Source organism: Lithobates pipiens, unplaced genomic scaffold (assembly GCF_037356315.1).
Source record: "Lithobates pipiens isolate NorthernLeopardFrog02 unplaced genomic scaffold, aLitPip1_a1.2 Scaffold_8, whole genome shotgun sequence".
NCBI lineage: Eukaryota > Metazoa > Chordata > Amphibia > Anura > Ranidae > Lithobates > Lithobates pipiens.
This window is the reverse complement of record NW_027507903.1, coordinates 106,126,207-106,152,480: the sequence shown is the minus strand read 5'-3', so window position 1 is coordinate 106,152,480 and position 26,274 is coordinate 106,126,207. Positions and strand designations below refer to the sequence as shown.

The window sequence follows — 26,274 nt, the reverse complement described above, 5'->3', positions numbered from 1 at the left end:
CCCACAGATAATACCTACCTATAGACCCTTCTCCTTTAATAATGTACTCACAGATATCACCTACTTATAGATTCTTCTCCTTTATTAGGTACCCGCAGGTATCACCTACCTATAGACCCTTCTTATGTACCCACAGATATCACCTACCAATAGACCCTTCTTTATTGTGCACCCACAGATATCACTTACCTGTAGACTCTTCTCCTTTCTTATGAAATAAAAGCAAAATGTGCTCCTACAATGTCTACAATGCCTAAGTAGTTTTTCTTGAGCACCGATTCTCACATGCTTCAAATCACCAATTCAAGTGGCTCAAGGCAAGCAGCAGCTTGTTCTACAGTGGACATTAAGGATGAGCTGAACACCCCCCGGTTTGGTTTGCACCAGAACCTGCGAACAGGCCCAAACTTTGTTACAGGTTTCCGTTACATCAGAGAGGGGCGGGGTCACTTGCACATCACTGGGGAAGCCTGGGTTTCTCCTTGCGTCAGAGGGGGGCGGGGTCAGGTGACGGGTGGCCCCATTCTCCTCAGTTAAGACGTGTCAGGCTGCCGGGATTCCCGCAGTGTCTCCGGTGGAGACAGGATGGATGCGCTGCACTGGAGGGAGAGATCACCCAATCGCTGGACCCCAGAGAAGAGATCAGCCATCGCTGGATAGCAAGAGTGGATTACCACCGCTGGAATCTTTATTTTTTATTTTTAATAAAGGACTTTTCCCAATGGTGTGTGTGTTTAACAATTCTTTTACACTTTCTTTGTGAAATAGTAGGGTTACATTTGTACCCCCTTACCATTTCAAACAGGGGAGGCTGGGATCTGGGGGTCCCCTTGTTAAAGGGGGGCTTCCATATTCTGATAAGCCCCCCACCGCAGACCCCCACAACCACCAGCCAGGGTTGTGGAGATGAGGCCCTTGTCCCCATCAACATGGTGCTTTGAGGGGTCACAGACCCCCAAAGCATCCTCCTAATGTTGAGGGACAGGAGGCCTGGTACGGTTCAGGAGAGGGGGTCCGCTCTCTCGCCCCCCTCTTTTCCTGCGCCCTGCCAGGTTGCGTGCTCGGATATATTGATGGTATGGATTTTTGGGGGGAACTCCAAGCCTTTTTTTTTTTTGACCCGGGGTTCCCCTTAATATCCATACCAGGCCTGAAGGGCCTGGTAATTGAATTTGGGGCAACCCCACACTTTTTTTTTTTATCAATGACTTTCAATGACTGTTCTCTGTATTACGGAGCTGACAATTCATTATAGCCGCGAGTGCTTTTAAATGACTTTTTCCTGCAGACATGACACTTTGTGCAGGTACAGTTCTAAGCACGGGCAACATGCGCCCCTTTACAGGCATACTATACCCCCCCCCCCCCCCCCCGGTACGAAATTTAAAGGAATATTACACTTTTATTGTTTCACTTTAATCATTATTAAAAATCACTGCTCCCGAAAAAAACTGCCTTTTTAAAACTTTTTTTTGCATTGATCCATGTCCCCTGGGGCAGGACCCGGGTCCCCAAGCACTTTTTATGACAACTTGCATATTAGCCTTTAAAATTAGCACTTTAGATTTCTCCCATAGACTTTTACAGGGTGTTCCGCGGCTTTTCGAATTTGCCGCGAACACCCCAAATTGTTCGCTGTTCGGCAACCAGGCAATATTCAAGTCGAACATGAGTTTGACTCGAACTCAAAGCTCATCCCTAGTGGACATAGTTTGATTTACTAAAGGAAAACATATTGTGCACTGCAAGCACACTTGGAAGTGTACTGCAGGTGCAGCTGCTCTATAACTGAGGGGAAGCTCTGCTGACTTCTATGATCCAATCAAGTTCAAGCAAAAACATTTTTAATTTATTTTCCTTGCATATTCCCCTCAGATATCGAACAAGTGCACAGACTATTTACCTTTAGTAAATCAACCCCTATGTTTTACACCAGGTGACACCAACCCTAGTGACACCACTGATGGGACTGAGCACCTGGGGGATTACTATATACTGGAGACAACATTACCTGGACATAGCAGGGGGATGAAAACTGCTGCAAAATGTATAGGGGACACTCTGAGGACTGATCACCTGGGTGGCATAGAGAACACTGCATAGGTAGGTGAGACTAGTCGTTGTAGAGTGTCTGGACAGTGGTGCTCCATGCAGGGTTGGGCTCTCCCCCCTAAACCATATCCCAGGGCTCTCAGTCCCCACTGGCCCCTCATGTGGTCTCCCAGTGGGGGAGGAGGGTGGTCGGAATCTGGTGATGACACCTAATGGGATCCAGGCAAATCCTCCAGCAGCCACGCTGTGCACTCGCTGCAGGCTTTTTTATACAAGGGACCGCAAAGCCAGAGCAGGAGAACTTTCCCATCTGAAACTCATCCAATGGCAGCTTGGCGCTCTGCCCTCCCAGCCTATAGCAGCAGTAGAGGGGTTCAACTCTTGGAGAGCTGCAGCTATTGTGACTTGGCTACCTTCGCCCCTCTAACTGTTGCACGGGGCAAACAAACCGGCTGCTCCCCATGCCATTGACACCTCCCCCCGCACGCACATTTTCAAAAATGCAGCTGTAGGGAAGTCGCATGGTCTTTAAGACTGATGTTGCAGTTGCATTGTGTCTACAGAATATGACCAGTTGAAAAAGGAGAGCTCCATCCAAAAGAAGAAGCTCGGCTTGTTTGCACCCTCCAGTGCCATATTTGGCACTTTTTTGGTGGGGAGCAGATAGTCAAAACCAGGTACCCGCTCCCACTTCCACGTAAGATCGCTGCACGATTGCGGTGATATATGAGATTTCCGGACCCTCCTTCCCCCTGCTGCCTTCTGGGAGACACAGGTGTTTTTTTTTTGTTTTTTTACAGGCTTGAACTTCGCTTTAACTTTTGGAGAACAGATCCAGATGGAATGACCTCCAAATTTTATATGTGGTCCTAGAATACATTAAATAATCCTCGGACAGAAAGGGTTTCTGCCAAGCTAATGGAACCCTTGCACTTCTCTCCTCTTTGGCTAAATTAATATATTTCTTATTTTAATAAAGATAATGCACTTTAGCACAATTTTTTTTTTTTTTTTTTAGTTCTTGGAAAGCTCAAAGTTTCTCTGTCCTATTCATCAAAGTGATTCAGACACAGAAGAAACCATAGCCAGACCCTAGTAATCAGTTAAAGTGAGCTTTTTACCCAACCGGACCCAGAATGATAAAAGGTTCTCAAAAGTCATAATATTGCTCTGGTTTCAGGGTGAATTTCTAGAACAGATTACTTGTGATGTCACTTCATGCCTGGACTACTTCGAAAAACGAAAGTGAACCTGTGCCCATTAAGGTATTAACATATTCTGAACATGCACTTTAAAAGCCCTCATTCTTAGGACACTTCTTCCTGTACTCATGGATTGTGCAAAGGGAGTTCTTGTCTTTGGGGGCGACCTTAACTTCACCAGGTACTCGTTACTGGATGGATCGTGTTGCTCATCGCACCTCTCCTATTCTCGCCTTAAATCGCTTGCAGGCGGATCTTCATCTCCTTCATCTGATTGATCACTGGCGGCTACTGCATCCTCAAGAACGGGACTACTCTCTCTCAGTTTTATCACACTTATTCACATCTTGACAATTGCCTGATCCCACATAAAAAATCTACCTCGGGTAGTGTCTACTAGTATTGATGTCATCTCCCTTTCAGACTATACACCGGTGCATTTGATCCCTCACCTTGATCCAGTGGCTCAGAACACTCCGTCTTGGAGACTGAATGAGGTCCTACTTCAAAATGGAAGAGATCCATGCAGAGCTGTTGCCTGCTTTGCAGGAATGCTTTTTGCTGAATGGAGCCTTGACTTACAAACCGTTGGTTGTCTGGGAGGCACATAAGCCTGATGATTCGGGGTACAATGATTCAAATAGGAGCTTGCCTTAAGGCCCCACTGTACGGATGAACTCTTGAGCAAGCTGTGTAGCTTGGAATGCTCACATAAGCCTCAACCGATCCACATATTTAGAGCTCCTTAGGCTCGATTCACATCTATGCATGTTGCTTTTGAGCGTTTCTACAGTGCTTGCCGTGTTTTTAGACATGCGTTTTTACCACCAGCTGATGACTCATCGGTTGTTAAGGATTGGTGGCCGGCTTCCCAGCCCCCCTCCTTAGCAATTAGCTGTATACAGTGTAAAAAAAAAAAAAAAAAAAAAACGCACAACGCAAATCCCGGTAAAAATGCGACCCTTTCCAAAAACGCAGAGGCACAAAAATGCACTGATGTGAACATGTTCCATAGGAACCCATGGTAAAAAAATTTCCCTGCATTTCTGCAAAATGCATCAAAAATGCATTAGTGTGAATTGAGCCTCATAGCTCGTGAAGAACTACGCTCGCTTTCTTATACCACAAAACAGAGCAAAAGCTGGCTTGGGCTCCTCGTACCATGTATGAATTTTCAAACAAACCAGGTAAGTTGCTGGTGCGGGCCTTGTGGGATCCACGTACCAAACCCTACATTTCCCACATCATGAGCTCCTCTGGACAGAAATTAACTACTTCCACCACAACGGCGGGAGAGTTTACATCGTTCTACGAGGGTCTTTAAAATCTAGACCCCCCACCCCTTATAGATTCTCCTTTGGCTGCGAGATCAACCATACAGTCATACTTTGCCGCCTCTTGCATGCCCACACTTCCTGATGTGGTCCAGGGAGAGCTGGAGGAGCCAAGGGTGGCGTTGGCCTAGTCTAAAACGAAAAAGCCCTCTGGTCCAGATGGCTTCACCCTGGCTTACGACAAAGCCTTCTTTGAGATGCTATCTGCCCCTCTGGTCTCCTCACTTAACTCCATTTAGGAGAGGAAGTCCTTCCCAATGGATGCCTTGAGAGCATAGATCTCCCTTATTCCAAATGAGGTGAAGGATCCTTTGTGAGGAATTACCGTCCGATTGCACTGCTGAATACAGACTTAAAGTTTTGCCAAAAGTTTGGGAAATGGGCTGCTCCCTCATATTCCAAGCCTCATTCACAAAGACCAGGTGGAGTTTGTACCCCTAAGCAAACCGCGGGACAACACTATTCGAGTCGTGAGTCTGATCCACACAGCCAGAAGTCTAACCAGACCCTTCTCTTGCCATCTACAGACGCAGATCAGGCTTTTGACCGGGTGAATTAGGCCTTCATGCGGGCCACCCTAGAGCATATCGGGCTCAGGTCATCTATGATGGGCTGGATTCTGTTCCTTTACTGCAATCCCTCTTCCGCTGCCAAGGTCAATGAGACAAGATCTGACTTTTTTTATTTTATTTTTTTAACCACAAAAACAAGCAGCAGGGTTATCCTCTATCCGCCCTTATTTTCATTCCCTCCTTAGAGCCATTTCTATGCACAGTATGAGCAGATCTAGCCCTCGTCGGTTATCAAAAGGCGTCAGGGTCGCACAAGGTGGCCACGTTTGCAGACGATCTGATCTTTTCCTTAACGGCTCCGCTCGTTTCTCTCCCAAAACTGCTGGTCTCTACAGTAAAATGGAACCCGCTCCTTTTTTCAAATTAACCTATTCAAATCCTCAGTTCTGAACATCACAGTAGACAGAAACACAGCCTTTTCTCTACAATCCTCTCTCTTCCCTGGGCAACTGACACAATCCATTATCTGAGTGTTGACATCACACCTGACCCCTCTACTTAGCAAACTTCGCCCCATTGCTCCTCCACCTTAAAGCCGATTTAGTCCACTGGCACTCCCTAACTTGGTTTGGGCGATGCAACACACTCAAAATTACATTGCTGCCTAAAGCCCCATACACACTATCAGATTGTCTGCTGATTTTTTCCTTCAGGTTTACCAAAACCATGTAGTACAAGGGCCTGCCTGATTGCATACACATTGAAACCCCTAAGGTTTGACCTCATATTATATGGTTTTGGTAAATCTGATGGAAAAAAATCAGCAGACAATCTGATAGTGTGTATGGGGCTTAAGGTGCTATATTTGCTGCAGGCACTACCTATTCATCTCCCCTTGCAGATCTTTTAGTGGGCGAGGTCTACGTTTAGAGAGTTTGTATGGTCCCTTTAGAGACCTTGCCTAAAGCCCCAACTTCTCCATCTTATGAAGCCTTGGGGGAGAGTTGGACTCACCAAATGTGTGGGCCTATTTCAGAGCAGTGGATCTTAGCAGAATAGGGGACTGGTATTGCCATGATGAAGCAAAACAGTGAGTGGCCATGGAACTGGAAGATTAATGACACGGTGAAGAGTTTTGGACCTGGATCACCTCTTCCTTACCAAAAGGCCCTCAGCGTCCACCACACTCTTGCCAGCACATTGTCGGTTGCTGGGGATGCATTCAACATCACCATTACCTTCCCCCTTGGTGCCCATCTTGGGCAATCCAGAACCATCACTTTCAGTGCCTGGCTGCAAATGGCCACCTTCATCTCTGCGATTTTTAGGGGCCAGACGATTAACCATCCCACTCTGTCTTTGGGACAGCTACAGACTCCCCTCTAGACTTCTAGAGCAGTCTCCAGTTGCAGAACTATCTCTGTTGGTGTTCATACATCCCGGGTATATGTCGTCAGCTCACAGAACTGGAATACATCTGCCACAGGAAGGAACCGATCTGCCATTGCCTCTTTACGAGTCTCCAATCCGACCGGCGACAGGGTATGTGCCTCGATTCCTGTCTAGTTGGGAAGCAGACCTTGAAACCCAATTCACTGATGCGCAGAAGGAGAAGATTCTCCATTTTACACAGAAATCTTCCATGGCAACTATAATCCAAGAGACTTGTTACAAGATCCTGACCAGGTGGTAGAGGTCCTGTGGCTTTGCAATGTATTTATCCTCAGGTTCCCAGTACATGTTGGCAATTAAGTGGGACCAATGCGTCATATCTTTTGGGATTGTCCCAAATTTGGGCCCTTTTAGTGGGAGGTGATTTAATGTGAAGCACCTGACCAACGTCGACCTGAAGGGGAACCCTGCAGCTTGTCTGTTGCATCTTTCGGAAAATCCAATCACGAAGTATAAGACCTCCCTCACAATTCAGTTATTGAATGTGGCCAAGTAATGCATCCCCCTATGTTGGAGATCCAAGAACCCATTGTCAAAATCCTTGTGGTTTTTCAAAGTCAATGAACTCAGGGACAGGGAGGATTTTACAGTGACCTTGTACAACAGGGAGGCGATCTTCTGTGAAACCTGGAGACCATGGCAACATTTTGTATATACTGATGCCTATATTGAGGGGGTCTCGCAATTGGACTGAACCCTTGAGACTGGCTACATTCCCTGGGCAAGAGGCTCCACCACTCTTGCTGAACCTCAGCTCTACTCTTCTGTACATTGGACCCCTTACTCCTACACTTCAGAACTGCCTCTTACGTTTTCTCCCATCGGCTCTCCTTCCTGATGTAATGAGCTCACCCTGGGTGATGATTTTTTATTTTTTTATTTTTTTTTTTCAGATATCCAAATATTCTGTTTTACACCAACTCACTTTCATGAATGCCAGTATGGATCTACCTGGCCACCGGGAAGCCCTGGTTCTCCTTAAAATATATTATTTAGCTAAAATATGGGTGCACAGTTTTAAGCGTACAAGTTTTTGTGGTTGGTCTCTCACATGGGTATTTTATTTCTTGCACATGTATGAACAACTGTATGCCACTCTCATACTTGATCTACCTGACCATTTCTACTGTGTTTTTGCTAGGGCCAGTGGCTTGCAAACTTAATTGAGAGACATTCATTGTTTTACACTATGTCGATTATGCTACGTTTTTCCATTTCTATGTTTGACTGTAAACTGCAACACTTAGAAAAATAAAAGCATTGCAAAAAAAATAATTAAAAAAAAGCCCTCATTCACCTCTAACTACAAGCATCATGGAGAAATTATCAAAATAGTTTACAACAGAGGAACTAAAATCAGTTTCTTTAGGCTTTATTTTACTTTGGTGCATAATCTTGGCAGCTTTGTAATGTAAATTACTAACAGGGGCTTGTAAACTACTCGAAAATAAACCAAAACCCACCTTTTGAGTCACTGTTGTGATCTTTGAGAATTAAATTACTGCACAGTACCTACAGCTAGAGAAGAATCATTTCACATTGAGAATGGCGTACACCCAGCCACCTAAGATATGCTTCCCACATTCCAAATGGCTTGGGGCCATTTATACAACAAGCCTATTGCTGCAGATGAGGTAAAGGCAGTTTAATATTAAACGTTGGGGTGTTGAAGTTCCTCTTATACTGCGGCAGGTTGGCTCTACTGCGTGAATCGCAGCACAGCAGTCCATGCACTAGCCTTTGTGGGCGCTCACCCGCAGGTCCGGCAGACTCAATGACCACCCACGATCATGGGAAAGAGGCAGAACGGGGATCTTCCAGTGTAAACAAGGCGGATCCCCTTTCTGACAGGTGAGGAGCGATCCCTCTTCTTCAAGTCAGTTCACCCCCCCCATACATTTAGAAACACCTCCCTAGGGAACAATTAACCCCGTGATCACCCTCCTAGTATTAACCCCTTCCCTGTCAGTGCCATTTATACAGTGATCAGTGCATTTTTTTTATAAAATTGATTACTGTACTGGTGTCACTGTCCCCAAAAAGTGACATTTGAGGTCAGATTAGTTTGCCGCAATGTCAGTCCCGCTAAAAATAAAATCGCAGATCACCACCACTATTAGTAAAAAAAATATAACTTTTGTGAAAACCAAAGTGATTGCATTTTTTTTTTTTTACCAAAAATATGTAGCAGCATATAGACTTTTTTTTAAATTGTTGTTTTTTTTGTTTATAGTGCAAAATATAAAAAATCGCAGAGGTGATCAAATACCACCAAACTAAAGCTCTATTTGTGGGAAGAAAAGGACATTAATCTTGTTTGGGTACAGTGTTGTGCAACTGCGCAATTGTCAGTTAAATCGACACAGTCGCATCACAAAAAATGGCCTGGTAATTAAGGGGGTAAACCCTTCCAGGGCTGAAGTGGTTAAAGGACACACTCATCTTTGGGAACATGTTACATGTTCAACCCATTTGTAGTAAACATTCCTACTCCTGCAGCCTCTCGCCGATTTCCCTTCTCCCCTCCTTGAGTCAGTGAAACGGCAATCTTCTCCTTGAACCTGCTGTCACAATTTGAAAAGAATGCATCCGTGCAGGGCTCTGCCCACATGGCCACGTCATTCATTCACACAGATCTGTGAATTAACTACAATTACAGACAGCCTTTGCAACTGACAGTTTGTAGTTGGGTACTAGTGAGTGCTCCAGGTAGTTCACAGAGTCTTCCTGTTATTGTGTAACTGCCAGCCCATACAAGCAGACAGCTTACACTGACAGTCTGCATTACACCCACAATCTGCTGATCATGGGTCCAAAGCTTTCCAGGCTCCTACAAAAAGAAAAAGTGCATTTTTTTTTTTTCGTATAAGGTGACTTTATCCTTTAGAATAAAGCACTCCAGCAGTGCGTGGTCACCGCTGACAGGGCTTTATCTTCACGCATCTTCCTTTCACATTCTTGGGCTCCACCCATTTGATTTGCCGTGGCACATTCATGTCACTCCCACACAAGAGTAACAGTTTACGGCACAGACCAGTATGCCCTTCCTGACGTCACCAGCTGCTGCTCAGTGGAATATCTCCTAAGCAGTGCACACTTACGAGATATTAAAATTTACCTACAGATAAGCTTACCTGTAGGTAAACATGGCTAGGGTGACTGTACTATTGCACCAGACATTTCCAGAAACAAGGCATTCATAAACACTATAGGCTTTTAACATACCAAGCATACATTTCCCAGCACCTTCCTGCACCAAAGGGAACAAGTAAATGGCTGTATGAGGCTGTTCTCTTGTAAAGTCTGATGCTTATGCGTCTCCAATGTACTTCTGGAATGCAGAAGTCTTGGGTTTGGAAAACACTTCAGATGCGCATAAGCAGGTAAACGTAGATGCAAGGAAGCATCAGCTTTTACAAGAGTATAGCCCTGTATAGCCATTTACTTGTATGATAGGCTACACGTAGCATCCTGGGTGCAGGAACGGACTAGGAAATAAGAGATATATATATATATATATATTTTTGTGTGTATACACACAGAAAACTTCAGTGTACATGATCCACATACTTACTCAACCTTCTAAAGCATGAACATATAGTCACAAGGTCTCTGCCAGAGGAGAAGGGAGGGAGATTACAGTTAGGCATACAGCAAAAATGATCAGCTCTGCCTCAACAATGATCTGCCCTTCTCACAGATACCAAATGTTTCTGGATTTCTCTCTTTTTTGTGTGAAGTATCCTACAGACTTACTGTTTACTTTAGGACGATAAGTCCACTTCAACAATGGCAAAGAAATTCCAGTTTAGTAAGAAGTTTGAGCTGGAGACTGGACTGTTTAGAATGGTTACTGGTCGTCATTAGTGAATTATGTGGGTGAGTGGTGGTGTTAAGCCCCCTTTGGAGGATTAGGCTGCTACCTCACTGGTACAACAAAGCCATTGTTTCAGCAGACAATACCTGAATGAGGAAAGATGAGTGTCCGAGTCCAAAATACTGCAACTCTTGAGAAGAGAATATTTTTTGAAAGTATAAAAGCCATACAGACAAAGCTTCTGCATCACACAAGCTGGCATTTGCCACTGCAAGAACTTCAGGTACCACTGTGGAACCTACCCATCTCCGTTAGCACGTACCAACAGCCCTGATGGAGGAGGCAATTCATCCAAAATGTGTTGGCTTGATTTATTTTATTTTTTTACTTTCAACAAACCATTATATTCTCACATCAAGAGTTGCAGTATTCTGGACACCGGGCGGTCCCCCTTTCCTTATTCAAGCTTAGTAGTACTTTTTTTTTTTAATGCTCTAGGGTTACAATAAATTTCTTCAGTGTATAGTGAAAAGCGTGGTAGTCCAAGAAACAAAATCACAACAAGTTGGCATTTAAGATAACTATTTTCTCATATGCAGCTTCAACTACATTCTGAATACATTTTTTTTTTAAATCACAGATTGCAAGGTGCTTGAGGTTGCTGCTTCCAAACAAAATTGCAGAGAAAGTCAAAAATAACATACATCGTATTCATAAAACTGAAAGAAAGGCCAAAAAATATCAGTCCATCTCACGGTAATGAGTGCTTCTCCTCCCATGTCCTTGGAAAAGTGCGAGAAATCCCCACCAGCTATTTTTACACACATAGAAAATAAAAAGCTAAAGGATCTACATGTCCACTGCGGTCACTCTTCGTCTGAAGAACTCTGGTCAAGAGCGTAAACCATAAACAGAACTTCTGGACGTGCTGGTACGCAGGGATGCCCAGGACGCACAATCTCAAAGCCCAAAAAGCTAAACGTCTTCAGAAGCGGACCTATGAAAAGAACAGATCGTAGAATGAAAAATAAATATATGACAAAGACCCAACATGACCTCTGCACTCTGTTGAATCCAGTTGAGCCTCTGACCGATAGCCTCAGGATAAACACTGTGCAGAGCAAAGTATAAGAAGTCTAAAATGGATGAAAAGTTATCTACAAAAAGGAAAATCGCATACAATACCTTTACCCTCTGCTTGCCTCTTTGGCTTACAGAATTCAGCACCTCTTTCAAAAAAAAAAAAAAAAAAAAACACCCCACACCTGTATACCTTATTTAGATATACCTGAACTATGGAGTGTGAAGGACTACCCAATTGGATAAAAACGAATGATTTTAAGCCCTCCGGTTATGTTGTTAGACAGTCTAAAGTAGATTGAACAATCAGATTTTGTGGTTTGCCTGCCAAAATGTAAAAACTTTTTGATGGCTCCGGAATGCAGTGCTGGCATTTAAATGTAATGTTATAGAACAGTGTGCACTCAAAACTCAGCCTAACCTCAACTCAAATGTCTGTATATAACAGCCCATAAGCAATTTACCAGCGAGTGCTCCTAGAAGAGAAACTGTTTAGTGTGAAGTTGCATCAGAAAGACCAGAGACTTACTTCTGGGGCCACAAAGATTACCTTCCCCACCGGGCCAATTCTGACACTTCACATACATTTAAAAATCGACTACTTTGCTATTTGCACAGCAGTTTTTCAAACGCATTTATTTTTTTGGGGGAAAAAGTAACGCTTGATGTTAAAGCATGACATGTTTGGTATCTGTTTAATATTGCATCTGCTTGTGGAATGGCGCCAAGGTACGCGTCAAATGGCTTTACAGGTTACCAATTTAGAGATAAACAGGAGGTCTGGTGCTAGGTTTATTGCTTCCACTCTAATGTTTGTGACAATACCTCCCGTGTGGTGCGATCACATATGCCTTCACATTTGCGTGTAAGCACAAGGGCACTAAATGTATATTTTTTTTTTTACAGTCTAAAGCCATTTCTTTATATTAAAAAGAAGAACTGCAGGCAAAACTCACCCCCCCCCCCCCATTTTGGATAGAGCAAATTTCAGATATGTTTATGCCATATGTGTCGATTTTCCTTCACTTCCTGTCCCATAGCCAAAACAGGAAGTGAGAGGATCTCTACAAATTAAGCCACACTCGTGATAGCATTGCAGAATCCTGGTCCAGGTAACCTGCCTTGTCACCAGGATCCTGCAATGTCCCCCCCACTGTATCCTCTGCTGGATCATCTGCCTGATGCTCTGTGCCAGGCTAATTTTTCCTGCGAGCACCATGACTCATGTGGGTGGTGCCCTGTGGCAAATTAAAAAAAAGTCCAAAATAGATAACATACAGTGCACTGTAATCTTACAGCTTACATTACTTTATAAAATTATTTCACATCTTTTGTCCCTAGTGCTTTGTCCAGTGCCCTGCATGCACATATTATATATACCGTTTTTTCTGCCTGGAAACTTGAGATTGTCCATGGCAACCAAAAACTGTCCCTTTACTTTAAAAGTGATTTAAGACCAGCTAGAAAACAGCGATAGTAAATCAGAACACTTGCAGAATTGAGCGATAGTGATTTGTGGGGAAATTAATTTTATCATATTATTTATAGTTATATTATCAATTATGATTTTGTGTTTCAAATGTTATCATACCCAGAATGTCAACTAGATTCTTGTTTGGACAGATTTAAGTGCGTTATTACTAAGCATTACACAAGTTTTCTAACAAAAGGCGAGGACAAAATTTATGTAGAATTTAGGAGTCAGTCAATCAAGATAGCCAAAACCTTGCACCCGGAGGAATAGGCCAAGGAGAAGATGTTGGCACCTGCGAGGGAGCATGGGGAGGTAATTATCTGCAAACTTTAGTTCCACCTTAAGTGTTGAGATTGCAAAGCACAAAATCTGAGTGTGACCCCTGTGTGTCCAGATAAACCTGATTTTAAAGTACACAAGAGAATTACTTTCAGGGAGGTAAGCCATCTAATCCCAAGGGTATTTATAGTCAATCAACTCCTGTAGTTGCACCCAGGTCATGGCATGCCAAGAGACTGTTGGATTAATTTGCTATAAAATGACAACAACCCATAGCTAGAGGACTCAGTTAAGACATTTTCTGACCTGGACTTTAAAACACAATGGATAGAGAAGCCATCTATCCACACACACACACACACACACACACACACACACACACACACACACACACACACACACACACACACACACACACACACACACACAGCAGCTCTAATACTTACCTCAAGCTCGATCCAGCAATGTGCACAAGAGCAGTGGCTCTCTCCCCTCATTGAGCAGGCCCAGCAGTGAGAACCATTGGCTCCCCTGTTATCAATCATAGCCAGTAAGGAAGGAGTAGGGGGTAGGGCCAAGCAGTGCGTGTCAAAGGACACACAGAGCTAGGTTGGGAGTGATCAGCAACGAGTACTCTCATAGCAAGTGGCTTGCTTTGGGGGCACTCAGCAGGGAAATGGAGCCAGGAGCACCAGCGGTGGATACAAAAAGAGGAGGTGTGGGCCTACTCTTTGCAAAACCATTATACAGAGCAGGCGAATATAACAGGTTTGTTATATTTGATATACATTTGGTTCCTACAGATTCCTTACTCAAGAAAAGTAGCTAAATAACCAGACAGTATGACTTCTTTCCAGAGTTCACTACACATACCTCTGTCTTCCCGACTCTTTCTGAAGCAGATAAAGACGTATCTGACTTTCATCCTTTCTTCTGCATGCTCAAGTAGAGCCAGCAACCTGGAGACAGCAGACATTTCACTGATCAGTACTGACCAAGAAAAAGATGTTGCTGAAAGAGCAGCAATGGCATATCAAGATAGGGGTTAGTGGTTTTGTAAATAGTTATTTGTTTTAGGAAGATTTGTAAGCATTAATAGGTAAAAAAACAAAAAAAAAGTTCCCCAACAAAACAAAAACACATACTTACCCAAGTGGATTTCAGCATCAGTCCAACACTGCACCTGTCCCCTGGTGCCTCTACAATCAAACACCGCCGATGGCATGGTTCTTACAGCTCTCCGAGCAGAAAGCTGCTGACTGTCAATCAGCAGCTCTCCACTCTGCGCCACCCCCCCTGGCGCTCATCAGAGTTGTGGAGAGGAGCGGGGAGTGGCTGTCTAGCAGCTCGCTGAGACTGGTATCAGTCCAGGCACCTAGCGAATCCAGACTGTCAGTGGTGCCTGGACTGATTCCTACGATGGCAGACAGCCGACTTCAGTCCGCTGTCTGCTGAACACAGGTCACAAGCGTGCAAAACTAATTTCATTCCTGTGACCCATAGGAGAATCCCAGCCAAACGAGCTCAGACTGGACTTATCCTTTTATTTAATTTAGATAGAATGTTGGATGTATATTTGGTCTGCAGAATCCAAAAATCAAGATACACATAGGAAACCTATCAATATGATCGATTAATAGAGTTTTGCCTGTGTCAATGGGCTCTGCGTCTGTTATTAGCATCACTTTGAGAAGCTTCTGAGAAGATTCAAAATTAACGGATAGGTAGGGGTCTCTACTTTAAGCAGTTCTGCATTTCCATGGACGTGTATAGGAATGCAAAGCCTGTCTGAAGAAGAAATCCACCCTTTCACACAGGCCATTACAGGTCTTAAAATCTTATCAGGGAGCATGAATCTCTTAAAAACAAAAAATATGTTTAAAACAAAACATTGGCTTTAAAATGTAAATAGATTTGTACATGGGGCAGCCATACAAACAAATCACATATGTAGTTTGTTTCCAGTTTAGCTGTACTGCACAGTAACTATGCTTCACTGGTCCTCGGTACAAGTCTATGGGTCAGGCTAGAATGGATTTTGCATTTATGTTTGACCACTAGAGGGCGCAAATATGTATAGGTGTCAAAATTCATGACAGCATGTATAATGTCAGTATATAATGTCACTGTAATATACACTAATCAGCAATAACATTCTGACCACCCAATATAACCCGGTGAGGCATGGACTCCATTAGATCTCTGAAGGTATGCTGTGCTGGCCCCAAGCTATTAGACATGAAATATTGAAAAAGCACATCATTCTATAGTGTGTACTCGTCTCTTTCCAAAAGCACCGATTAGCATTTCTCTGCTGCCTGGTTCCTCTTGTTAGCACGAGTCACTTCTGGCAGCTTTTCCCAACACAAGAGTTAAAAAGGTGACAGGAGGGAGCTGCAGCACTCAGCCTGTGACTCAGCCCTGTTTGTTCTTAAACTGTGGGGGGGGGGGGTTACCACTTCCCTCCAGAGCTCAGAGCAGTCAGCTCCATAAATACATTGGATCTCCACCCTCTGCTCTTAGATCAAAGAAGAAATCTTTTCCTCTGTGTATTGAGAACTATATACAGAAGAAAGTGCTGCAGATACACATCTACAACTTATGTAGGAGGATTGGTTTCAACTCTCTATCACCTAATGCTGGTCACGTCACTGGGTATATGTACAGGTTTACAGCCACTTTAGGTCCTGTAAATTGCAAGGTGGGGCCTCAACGATTTGGACTTTTTTTCAGCACATCCCACAGATGATTGATTGGACTGAGATATGGAAAATTTGGAAGCCATGACAACACTTCAAACTTGAGATGAATTCAAAGAAGGTTTGAAGAACACGAGTCTAGACCAAACCACCTTCTTCCATTGCTTCTTGGTCCAGTTCTGATGCTCACATGCCCATTGTAGGACTCCATTGTCCACACTCTCAGCCTTTTCTCTCCACACGCATCAATGAGCCATGACTTGTTGCCGGTCTTCCTTCCTTGGACCACTTTTGATCGATCCTGACCACTGCAGACAAGGAACATCCCCCAAGAGCTGTAGGAGTTGCTCTGACAGTCATCTAGCCATTAAAATTCCAGCTCTTGTCAAAGTCACTAAAATCCTGATGCTTGTCCATTTTTTTTTTTCTTTTGCTTTTAAACACATCAACTTCAGGGACAACATGGTCACTTGCTGCCTAATCTATGCTACCCACTTTCAGATGCCATTGTACAGCGATAATGTTATTCACTTTACCTGTCAGTGACCATAACAAACCTAAATACCTGCATATGTAATTAACAGATTTTTGATTAGTTTCTAACTGTTAAGTGTTAACTAATATTAGAAACACAGCAATTCTCTATTAAAAAGTTATGCGACAATTTTTAAAATAAGGTTAGGTGGAACAGTCCAGTCACTTTCTCTCATTAGGATATGTAAATGAGAACAAAGGTATTCTGACAAACAATATCTTACAGTGCCGCGCATATACAGTCATGTGCTGCTGTTTTATGGAACATTCTAGAATTAAAAGAGATTTAAGTGCAAAGCCCACTTTTGCAGTCAAATTTGAGAAAACCAGTTTGTGCTCCTATTCACACAGCATTACAAAAAAACTATTTTACAAAATCTAGAATTTTCATCTTTCTAGGCATTTGGAGCAGGTCTCAGGCAGACCACAAGTTACTCTGAACAATTTGAAATGGGAGGAAGCTCAGTCTGTCCCCACTGACAAAGAGGGACACACCGGGCTTCCCCTCATTAAACGTTACCCTTAGAACACAAAAACGTGCAAAGCTTGGAATACTCGTGCAAAAATAGGTTGTATCCAGTTTTTTGTTTTTAGGCTGACAAGACATGGAGCAGAGTGCACATGACTGCAATTATCGTGCACCGCTTGCGCAAAATAGAATAAAAATAAAAACCCCAGGGGAATTAAAGAGGTTTGGGAGCGCTCAGCGGATGTTGTATGTTATGTGTACTTCCCAGCACACTCTACATAGGAGGAAATTACAGATTTTGGAGTTTTCCTGAAAAGAGCAAGTAAAAAGATAAGCAGAATTATGTTGTCATGCTGTGTGAATGAGAACATTTAACACATAAAAGAAGGGGTTATCCCAACTTGGCTGCAAAAATGGAACTATGCTTTAATTTAAGGCTTATACTGGTACTCCAATTTAAAGTGCTTCTTTTGCATCTTCATAGTGCAGATAATAAAAAAAGGCGTTAAGAGTTGTGGAAGCGTAAACTCATTGCTTACCCCTCTTTGCTTCCATCAGCTAGAATGCCCTCAGGAATTTCCACAAAGAGGCTCTGGTTTGACAGCATAGTCTTCCATGAAGATTCTTTCACGTCGGTGACCTTATAATGAAAGTGGATAAGGTGGGGCTTCCCATCATTCCCCGGGAGATCCTGAGAAACTGTAAGCCTCTCATCCTGCAACCAGAATTTATGAAAAAAAGGATAAAAACTGATGCAATACAATATAAATCAGATGACCATCATGAAAAGTTAAATTGTAATTAATGAAAACAAGCGACTTCTTATTGATCAATAACAAGTTATTACTAAAATCACAGTCAACAATTAATAACTCAGCCACCCTGTAGAAGGCGCTCATGTTACATATTTACAATAGGTATTTAGCAAACTCCAACAAGATGATGCAAGTACGCTGTAATTAACTGAACAGCACATATGAAGATGTAGACCTGAAAAACCCAGACACCAAGCTCCATCGCACTTGACATATCAACCTTCAGGCATGAGCGATACCTGGTGACATTAATAAAACTATTGACAACAACCTTCAGCTTAGCCACATTATGGAGAAAAAAAAAAAATGAACAGCCATCTACACATTTATTCAGCTATCAAGAGTTTGGATAAACAAGGTAACAGCAAGAGCTTTAGAAGTTGCAAGGTATGTTCAGATACCTGAATAAATAATTCTTAAATTGGGAGTAAACTAGCATCTGACATTTACCTATAGGCAAGCCTATAACCTAAATGTCACCTAAAACGTGCGCCGTTAGGAGATATTTACTGTACATGCAGCCAGTGACATCACCGACAAGCACTCTGAAGGAACGGCCACCCGGGACACTTAAAGTGGTTGTAAAGGCAGATTATTTTTTTTTATCTTAATGCGTTCTATGCATTAAATTGGTTGTATACCCTCATTTTTACCTACAGGTAAGCCTATAATAAGTTTATCCGTAGGTACAATTAATATCTCCTACACCTGTATGGTTTAGGAGCTTCACTTTGCATACAGCCGCTGACTTTAGCGGTACATGCGCTGTGAATGCCCAGCTGAAAGTCCGGCAGATGCTGCTGGACCTTTCCGGGAAGAAGACCCCCGCACCCATGCGTGGGAGTGACATCATCGCAACGCTGGCCACTCACATCGGCGGAGCCAAACATGGAAGAGATGCAGAGGGCAAAACATCAGCTCCTTCGGCGTGGACCGGGCAGAGATACAGGGGATATTGTTCTAAGGCAAGTATTTTATAATGAGCTAGTATGTGGTGCATACTAGCTCATTATACCTTTGCCTTACAGGTTTTTTTTTTTTTTTTACATGTGTGGGTAAAAAACCTGTGTGCAGCAGCTCCCATAAATACTTATCTGAGCACCATTTCTATCCAGCGGTGTGTACGACTGCCTCAGCCATCAGGGACTCTCCCTCCTGATTGGCTGAGACACCGCAGCGGCGCCAATCAGGAGAGAGCAGGGCAGGGCGAACCACAGCTCTCTCTGAATGGAGACACATGGAGCTGTGGCTTGGCTGCAGCGTCCCCATAGCAAGCTGCTAGCTGGAGGGAGGGGCCAGGAGCTCCAAAGAGGGGCCCAAGAAGAGGGAGATCCAGGCTGCTCTGTGCAAAACCACTACAGAGCGCGCAAGAATTACTTTTTTTTGTAACACATACAAGACTTTAGTATAACTTTAATGGAGACAAATAAATACTATAGAGGGGATATGCTTTATTCATATTTCATGTCTGAGGTTTACAACCACTTTAAAGCGGGGTTCCACCCTAATGCGCAGTAGGGAATCGGGAAGTGAAGCCGCAATGCTTCACTTCCCGATTCCCTCACTTGGAATGGTGGCGGCAGCAGCTGAAAGCCGAGCGATTGATCGGCCTCGGCATCGCTGGAACCCGGGACAGACGAGTGTCCATTTATTAAAAGTCAGCAGCTGTAGTATTTGTAGCTGCTGGCTTTTAATAATTTTTTTTACAGTGAAATCCCTCTTTAAGTGCACCCATGTGAACGAGGCCATAACCTACATGAGGAAATCACATAATATGGACAGGTTACTTCACCTTAATGAGACCTTATACAAGATAAAAGCTCAATCACAAGCATTATAAACCATTCCTGGAAATCTCTGTATGACCCGTCTAGGCAAATAGTTCAAAATGTTCCATCCCTTCCCCATTATATAGAACAGAAATGTTTTGGTTACTCTGTACAATGTGACAATTATAGACACATATAACGGTGTACATGTTAACACCCCTGCAGAGAAACTGTAAATAGCTATAAATAGACCCTCCCAGCAAAAAGAAAAGTGTGAGAATTGAACTTGGAACACAACGGATCCAACCAAATCATTTATAGCTCTGCTGCACAGCAATTTGTCTTTTTAATCAAATAATTACCTGAATGGAATACACTGTTCATGCTCACCAGTGCAGCATCTATAACCTCAGTCCCCGCGAGGGCCCCTCACACATCCCTTACTGGAAAATGTGGTCCCCATTTAGCTCGCTCATGAGATGCCAATGTGTCAAATTGCATTGTTGAGATATGCTGATGCCTAGGCAAATTTTACATTCAGCAAGTTACCCTTAGAAGAGAACTTAAAGCAATATTAAATCCATAAATGTATTATATTGCAGCTCATTAATCATTAGATGCGGTGGCTGCATTAGTTTTCTTTGGCTTTTTTCCTGTTTCAGCCTGGTGATCTGGCTAGTAACACACCTCCTGTATTAGTGAGAAACAGCGTGGGATGAAGAAGCACAGGAGGCACAGCACAACACACACGCCACCCCAAAAAAAAAATTATATATATATATATATAAAAACACATCGAATCACCCCCCCCGACCCCCACATACAGTAGTTATCTTCTGCCGCCACCCACCCCCCCCCCCTTAACACACGCGCACATGCCGCCCCCCCCCCCCCCCAAATAAAAACACATCGAATCACTCCCCCCCACATACAGTAGTATCTTCTGCCACCCCCCCCCCCCCTACACACGCGCACACGTAGTGACATTTGCCCCCGCCCCCCCATCACAACACAGCCATGTGTAGGTAGATCTCTCCTTTACACTGGCTTACAGCAGAGCAGAGTGAGGCAGCACAATGCTGGATGGAGGGAAGGAGCTGCCAGATTTAACTTTTCATGTTAACAAGCTAATGATTGGTTGCTAGGGCTGCCCAGCAACTTTGCAAAGTTAAAGGTGTTGTAATACCTCATGTTTTTTTCACCTTAATCCATCCTATGCATTAAGGCGAAAAAACACCCATCAGTTCCCTGCCCCCCAGCCCACCCACTTTACTTACCTGAGCCCCTTATCTCTGTTGGCAGTGACACCTCTCTCCACGGGGTCCTGGCTCTTGATTGGATAGCTTGATAGTAGCACAGCCATTGGCTACTGTCAAGCAAATACAATGACACTGGCGACAGGGGGCAGGGCCGAGTCTGGCATTCATTTCTATGGGCGCAAATGCTGGTCGTGGGAGCGCGCCCGCAAGGTAATCCCCCCCCCCCCCCAGGAGAGTGCTTCTCCTAGGGGGTCATCTGAAGCTGGGAGGAGCCACCAGGGGATCCCAGAAGACTAGGTTTGAGGCCACTCTGTGCAAAATGAACTGCACATTGTAAAGGCTCGATATTTTTTTTTTTTTAAATAAAAACAATTATACCGCCAATCACTTTAGCTAAAGCGGCTCCTGTGCTCACACCCTCCATCCAGCAGTGTTTTGCCTCACTGCGCTCTGCTATTAAAAAAAAAAAGAAGAAGGAGAGCAGCGGAGGCTGGGTGGAAGCATTGAAACAGCCCTGTTTGTGATCTACCCATCGGCTTCCCACAATCGACAGGTAGATCAAGATCGATGTGGTGCCAACCCCAGGTGTAAAACGATACATTCTGCTGAAGCATTTGCAGGACTTGCTGGTTGGATCACCAAATGAAAAACAGAACAAAGCCTAAAAAAATAAAATAAAAATATAAAAAGCCATCACAGATTAGTAAGCTGCAATATACTCTTGGGTTTAATACGGCTTTAATAAAAGTGGCAGAAATCCAGTACCTGGTCAGTTGCATAAAAACGTTATACTGACCATACCAATAAAGACTTCACACCTTTTAAACAATAGTATAAAAGTATATCATCATAAAAAGAAAAAACGCACGCGGCAGTGTTCTCCCTAGGACCTCCTTAGCAGGTGATACTTGCTTACTCCTACAATGCTTGTGTACACACACACACACACACACACCTCTAGAGGCCCGTCTTATATGGTCTCCACTGCAGGGAGAATACAAGACCAGGCCTCCCATTGTGCATTGGGATCTGTGCTGCTCATGGCATGTATGTATTCTCAGCATCTACATAACAGTATAGCTATGCAAAGAACACTGTACACTCAGGCAAAAGGGTGGAAGTTAATAATGTCCATTTTAAGTTGGATATGGGACATTTGGTTGGGAGCACAAAGTACAATTTAATTTCCTTCCTGCATAGGTGTCCTATATATGTTTTTATGTACAATTTGACTAGTTAGTTATAATAGAACTATAGACAAAAAAGAAAAATGGGATGGGGGAGCTTTACATTCACTTCCTACCCCACAACTAAGACAGAAAGTGAGGAAATTCCTGCACATTAAGGGAGTCCCTTGCGCCCCCCCCCCCCCCAGGTCACCAGAACTAGTGACCCCATTAGAAGATTTCTTTTCTATTACTTTTCTTGGGACATGCCAAAAATGTAGATTTTCTTTTAATGATAACGGGACAAACTGGGAGGGTGAATTTCCCCAAGGCCTCTCTTTCACTGACAGACAGATTGGGTCCGCGGCGCTAGCAATAGGCGGGTCAGGCGGCTGCCTAGGGCGCCAGGGTAGGGGGGGGGGCGGCAAAATACGGATCCCCAGACACTCGCTGTGATTCGGATTATTAAAATATCTCCAGGATTGTCATTTTTTAAATACATGCTGCCTCATGGCGCCAGCCGCCAGGCTAGAGGGCGATGGCGCCTGTGAAGACATCCCGGACCGCTATGTCCCCAGCCTGCAGTGCCGCCCTAGCAGCAGTGAGAAGATGAGGGGTGACAGCCGGCCGGTCCGGAAGTGCAGCATGATCGGTGGAACTGGCTGGGGCGGATGAGATGGCATGTAACTCTGGGCTTGCCGATATCCGCTCCCCCTCCTCCTGGCCGCTCGGGCATCTGTTATGGAAGAACAGCCAGGCAGCAGCGCCACTCTCCTGGAGTAAAGCCATCACCGCCGCTGACTCAGGCAGCATGGTTAGTGCTGCAGCCTGCAATCACATGAAACGGGGGTACGTAGGGGGAACAGATGTGTGTTTGTGTATGTGGGGGGGTACAGAGGGGGGAACAGATGTGTGTGTGGGGGGACAGGACAGACAGACGTGCGAGAGGGTACATAGGGGGGGGGGGGGGAGAGGAACAGACGCGCAGGGAGGTACAGAGGGGGAACAGACGTGTGTGGACACGGGACAGATGTGGGACAGACGTTCAGGGGGGTACAGAGGGGTAGATTGTGTGTGAGAGGAACTGATGTGTGTGGGGGGTTTGAGGGGAACAGAGATGCAGAGGAGGGGTGCAGAGGGGAACAAGTATTCAGGGTGATAAAGTGATGGAGTGATCTGACGTGTGAAGAAGGAAGAATTGTGGTGATCTGAAACTTGAAAATAAAGAAATTGGGGCGATTTGAGGTGTGGAGGTTCAAGTCCACCTTTGTAAAAAAAAATTAAGAAATGAAGATCTTTTTGCATACAAAAAAAGGTACAAAAATGTGCATTATTATTTTTAGTAGGTGCCTGTAAAGCATGGTAAGTGTATCTGTATACCCGTACAGACAGGCAATTATACAGTTAGCCTGTCTGTATACTGCCCTAGCTTGTGGACCACAGCTGGCTTGATTAAGCAAGCCGGTGCCATCCACTATTTGTTTTCGGGCTGGGTCCAGAGGCACAGGTACAGGCCTGTGGACCACAGCTGAAGAAATGGGTGTAGAGGCGCCGCAAAAGTCTCAGTGAAGGGGCAGAGCCAACGGGGCGGCAAAATTAGGTTTCGTCTAGGGTGCCAAAAATCCTTGCACCAGCCCTGGTCAGGTGGAAGTACCGGAGGATAGCCATAGTAAAAAAGGAGAACATTACTGGGAGCTGGGAGAAGTAATATGATGGTGGACAGAGCACATCAGTCTCTGTTCCCTGTATGGCATATGCAGGGGACAGAGACTGATGTGCTCTGTCCACTAACATATTACTTCTCCAGTCCACATCAGTGTGCTGTGTCCTCCTCCTGTGCCCTTTTCACCTTTCCACAGGTCAGGGCAGCACAGTGCTGCTCTGACCTGTGGATAGGTGAAAGGAGCACAGGAGGACGACACAGCACACTGATTATGTGAAGAAGTAATACGATGGTGGGCAGAGGAGGAGGCTACTGTGAGGAGGACACTATCATGTCCACAGCCTCTGTCCACCTCCTGGCACTATGTCCGCAGCCTCTGACCATCTCGTATTTCATCATGTCTGCAGTCTCTGAAGGGATCCTAAAAAGGAGTCAAGAGTGGGAGTGCCACCAGGATGGGGCTTACAGGAAGAGAGACATGTGTGGACTGTGGAGAGGATACTTTAGAATAGCCGTCAAGCTGGAGCCGTCTGAGCCCTGCACGGAGCACCTGAGAGGAGGTCAGTGACAGCGCCGCCAGGCCAGTCTGAGGTGGGGGGTCAATGATGTAAGGGTGGAGTGAATACATTAATGTAAGGTGGCATGGATATAAAAAGGTTCCCCCTATATTAGTAATCCCCCTTACCTTCGTGTATTCACTCTGCGGAAGGTGGTCTCTGGTCACCATCCTGCAGACTCGGATGTAAGGGAGAACTCTGTGCTGGCTGGGTTATGTACATGACCTTCATGTAAATTGAGAAATATGTCTGACTTTTGTTTAACTTAAACACATTGCTAATAGCACTAGCTATGTGTTTATAGTTTAAATACTGATATTTGCACTGTTTAGCACTAAAAACCAACAGTCATTTTAGGTGCTTTTTTGCAGTGCCAGTAAAGAATGTCGATCCGCCAGTAAATGTCAATTTTTGTGCAAGTAAAAAAATTAGTAAATGTCTAGTTAGTAAAGGTCAATTCGGGGGGGGTTGGCAACACTGATCTACACACAAATGGGAGTAGGATAAAAAAAATGTTATAACCACATAGGTTTTTAATTCTTGCTAGTACATATGAACAACCGAAAACTGACCTGTATTTTTCAGATTATTAATAAAGACAAAACCTTTGTGATGAAAAACAATTTGTGTTGCCAGACACAAGAACCGCTGGTGGTGATGTGCGTTACCTTTGTGATTAAGTGAAGTTGCTCAACAGTCCCTGGTGGACATTTGCCAACCAAATGGGAATACCCTGTTTATTCAAGCATCACAGCGGCAGAGTACATTTTTGACTTTGCGTGCCATTCCTTAAGTGCCCTTGATGAAGGGTACTCCAAGCCTGAAATGTTACATTGCGGAGACTTTTTCAGTACCATCATTAAGACAGATGTCTTTATAAGTAAAACATGAAATGGTCTGAGAAATATACCAATCTGGGATAACTGACTGGAAACCACAAGGTAATTTCAGTGTACAGAAACTAAATATTTTAAGTGGGTATAATAAACTGCTCTACAAACATGATGCTTCCCTGCGTTTGACACTACTAACCAACAAGATGCAAACACCTTTCCACCTGGCAGACCAACTTATTTAAATTTCCAAACTGAAGCCCTATACAAATAATGTATTACCATGCCACTCACAGTCTACTCACATCAATACTGGCACGTCAGAGCTAGGCTGAAATGCTTAATGTAGGCTATCCAATTACTCTGAATGTGATAGTCCTAAGGCAGTGTCTTCTGTAATAGCAGATCAAAAAAATGCTTCCATCAGAAATAATTAAATTGTCTTCTTGTTTACACTGTAATTTCACACCAGTTGTCCTTATCCTATAACCATAATCAGCAACCTGGCAAAGGCCCAATACCCAAGGTATAACTAGGCACTGATGCAAACAAAGCAAGTTACTGCATCATTAGATCCTCGTGCAGCAGAGCTGCTAACCAAGAGACTTTTTGGTTTGAAGAAAATGTAGCCAACAAAACCTGTAAAAAGCAGAACTCCGGCCAACTGTGAAAACCGCGTTTAAAGTTGTTGTAAACCCTTACGCAGCACCTTTACCTACATGCAAGCCTATAAGACTTGCCTGGCTGTAGGTACTGAAAACATCTCCTAAACATCCATGGTTTAGGAGAGATTTACCATATATGTTCACACCAACGTCATAAAAAATAAAGTATGGAGACATTGATGGGAGGGGTGAGCGTTTTCTCTGGACTATTAAAAATAAATTGAACAGCCTTTACAGTTGGAGGTGCTCAGATACAGTTAAAGTGATACTAAAGTATTTTTTCTATTAAAATAATAAACAGGTTATACTTACCTGCGCAGTGGTTTTGCAGAGCAGCCCAGATCCTCCTCTTCTCTGGTCCCTGTAGCTGCTGACTTAGAGGTCTGCACAAAAGTGGAACTCACGCTTTTCAGGAACCCCCCCCCCCCGGTGTCACATTTACCACCTTTCAGGGAGGTGCAGATACCTGTCTAATACAGGTATTTGCACCCACTTCCGGCCATAGATCACTGTGGTGATCTACACCACTTCCCCCCCGCCTGCTGGGACCACTCACGCATGCGCAGTAGGGAACCAGGAAGTGAAAGTGCAAGGCTTCACTTCCCAATTCCCTTACCGAAGATGGTGGCGGCATCCGAGGAAT

At 44.1% G+C, this 26,274-nt stretch overlaps 1 protein-coding gene across 1 annotated transcript in view; it reads right to left on the bottom strand.

Annotated features, from left to right (window-relative positions):
- Positions 1-10,934: 10,934 nt before the first annotated feature.
- OAZ2 (ornithine decarboxylase antizyme 2) overlaps positions 10,935-26,274 on the bottom strand; it is a 59,998-nt gene continuing 44,658 nt past the window's right edge. Inside the window, 3 exon segments of the mRNA XM_077471326.1 lie at positions 10,935-11,366; positions 14,076-14,161; positions 17,444-17,619. Of these exon segments, the coding sequence (XP_077327452.1) occupies positions 11,236-11,366; positions 14,076-14,161; positions 17,444-17,619 (393 nt within the window). The 3' untranslated portion in view covers positions 10,935-11,235.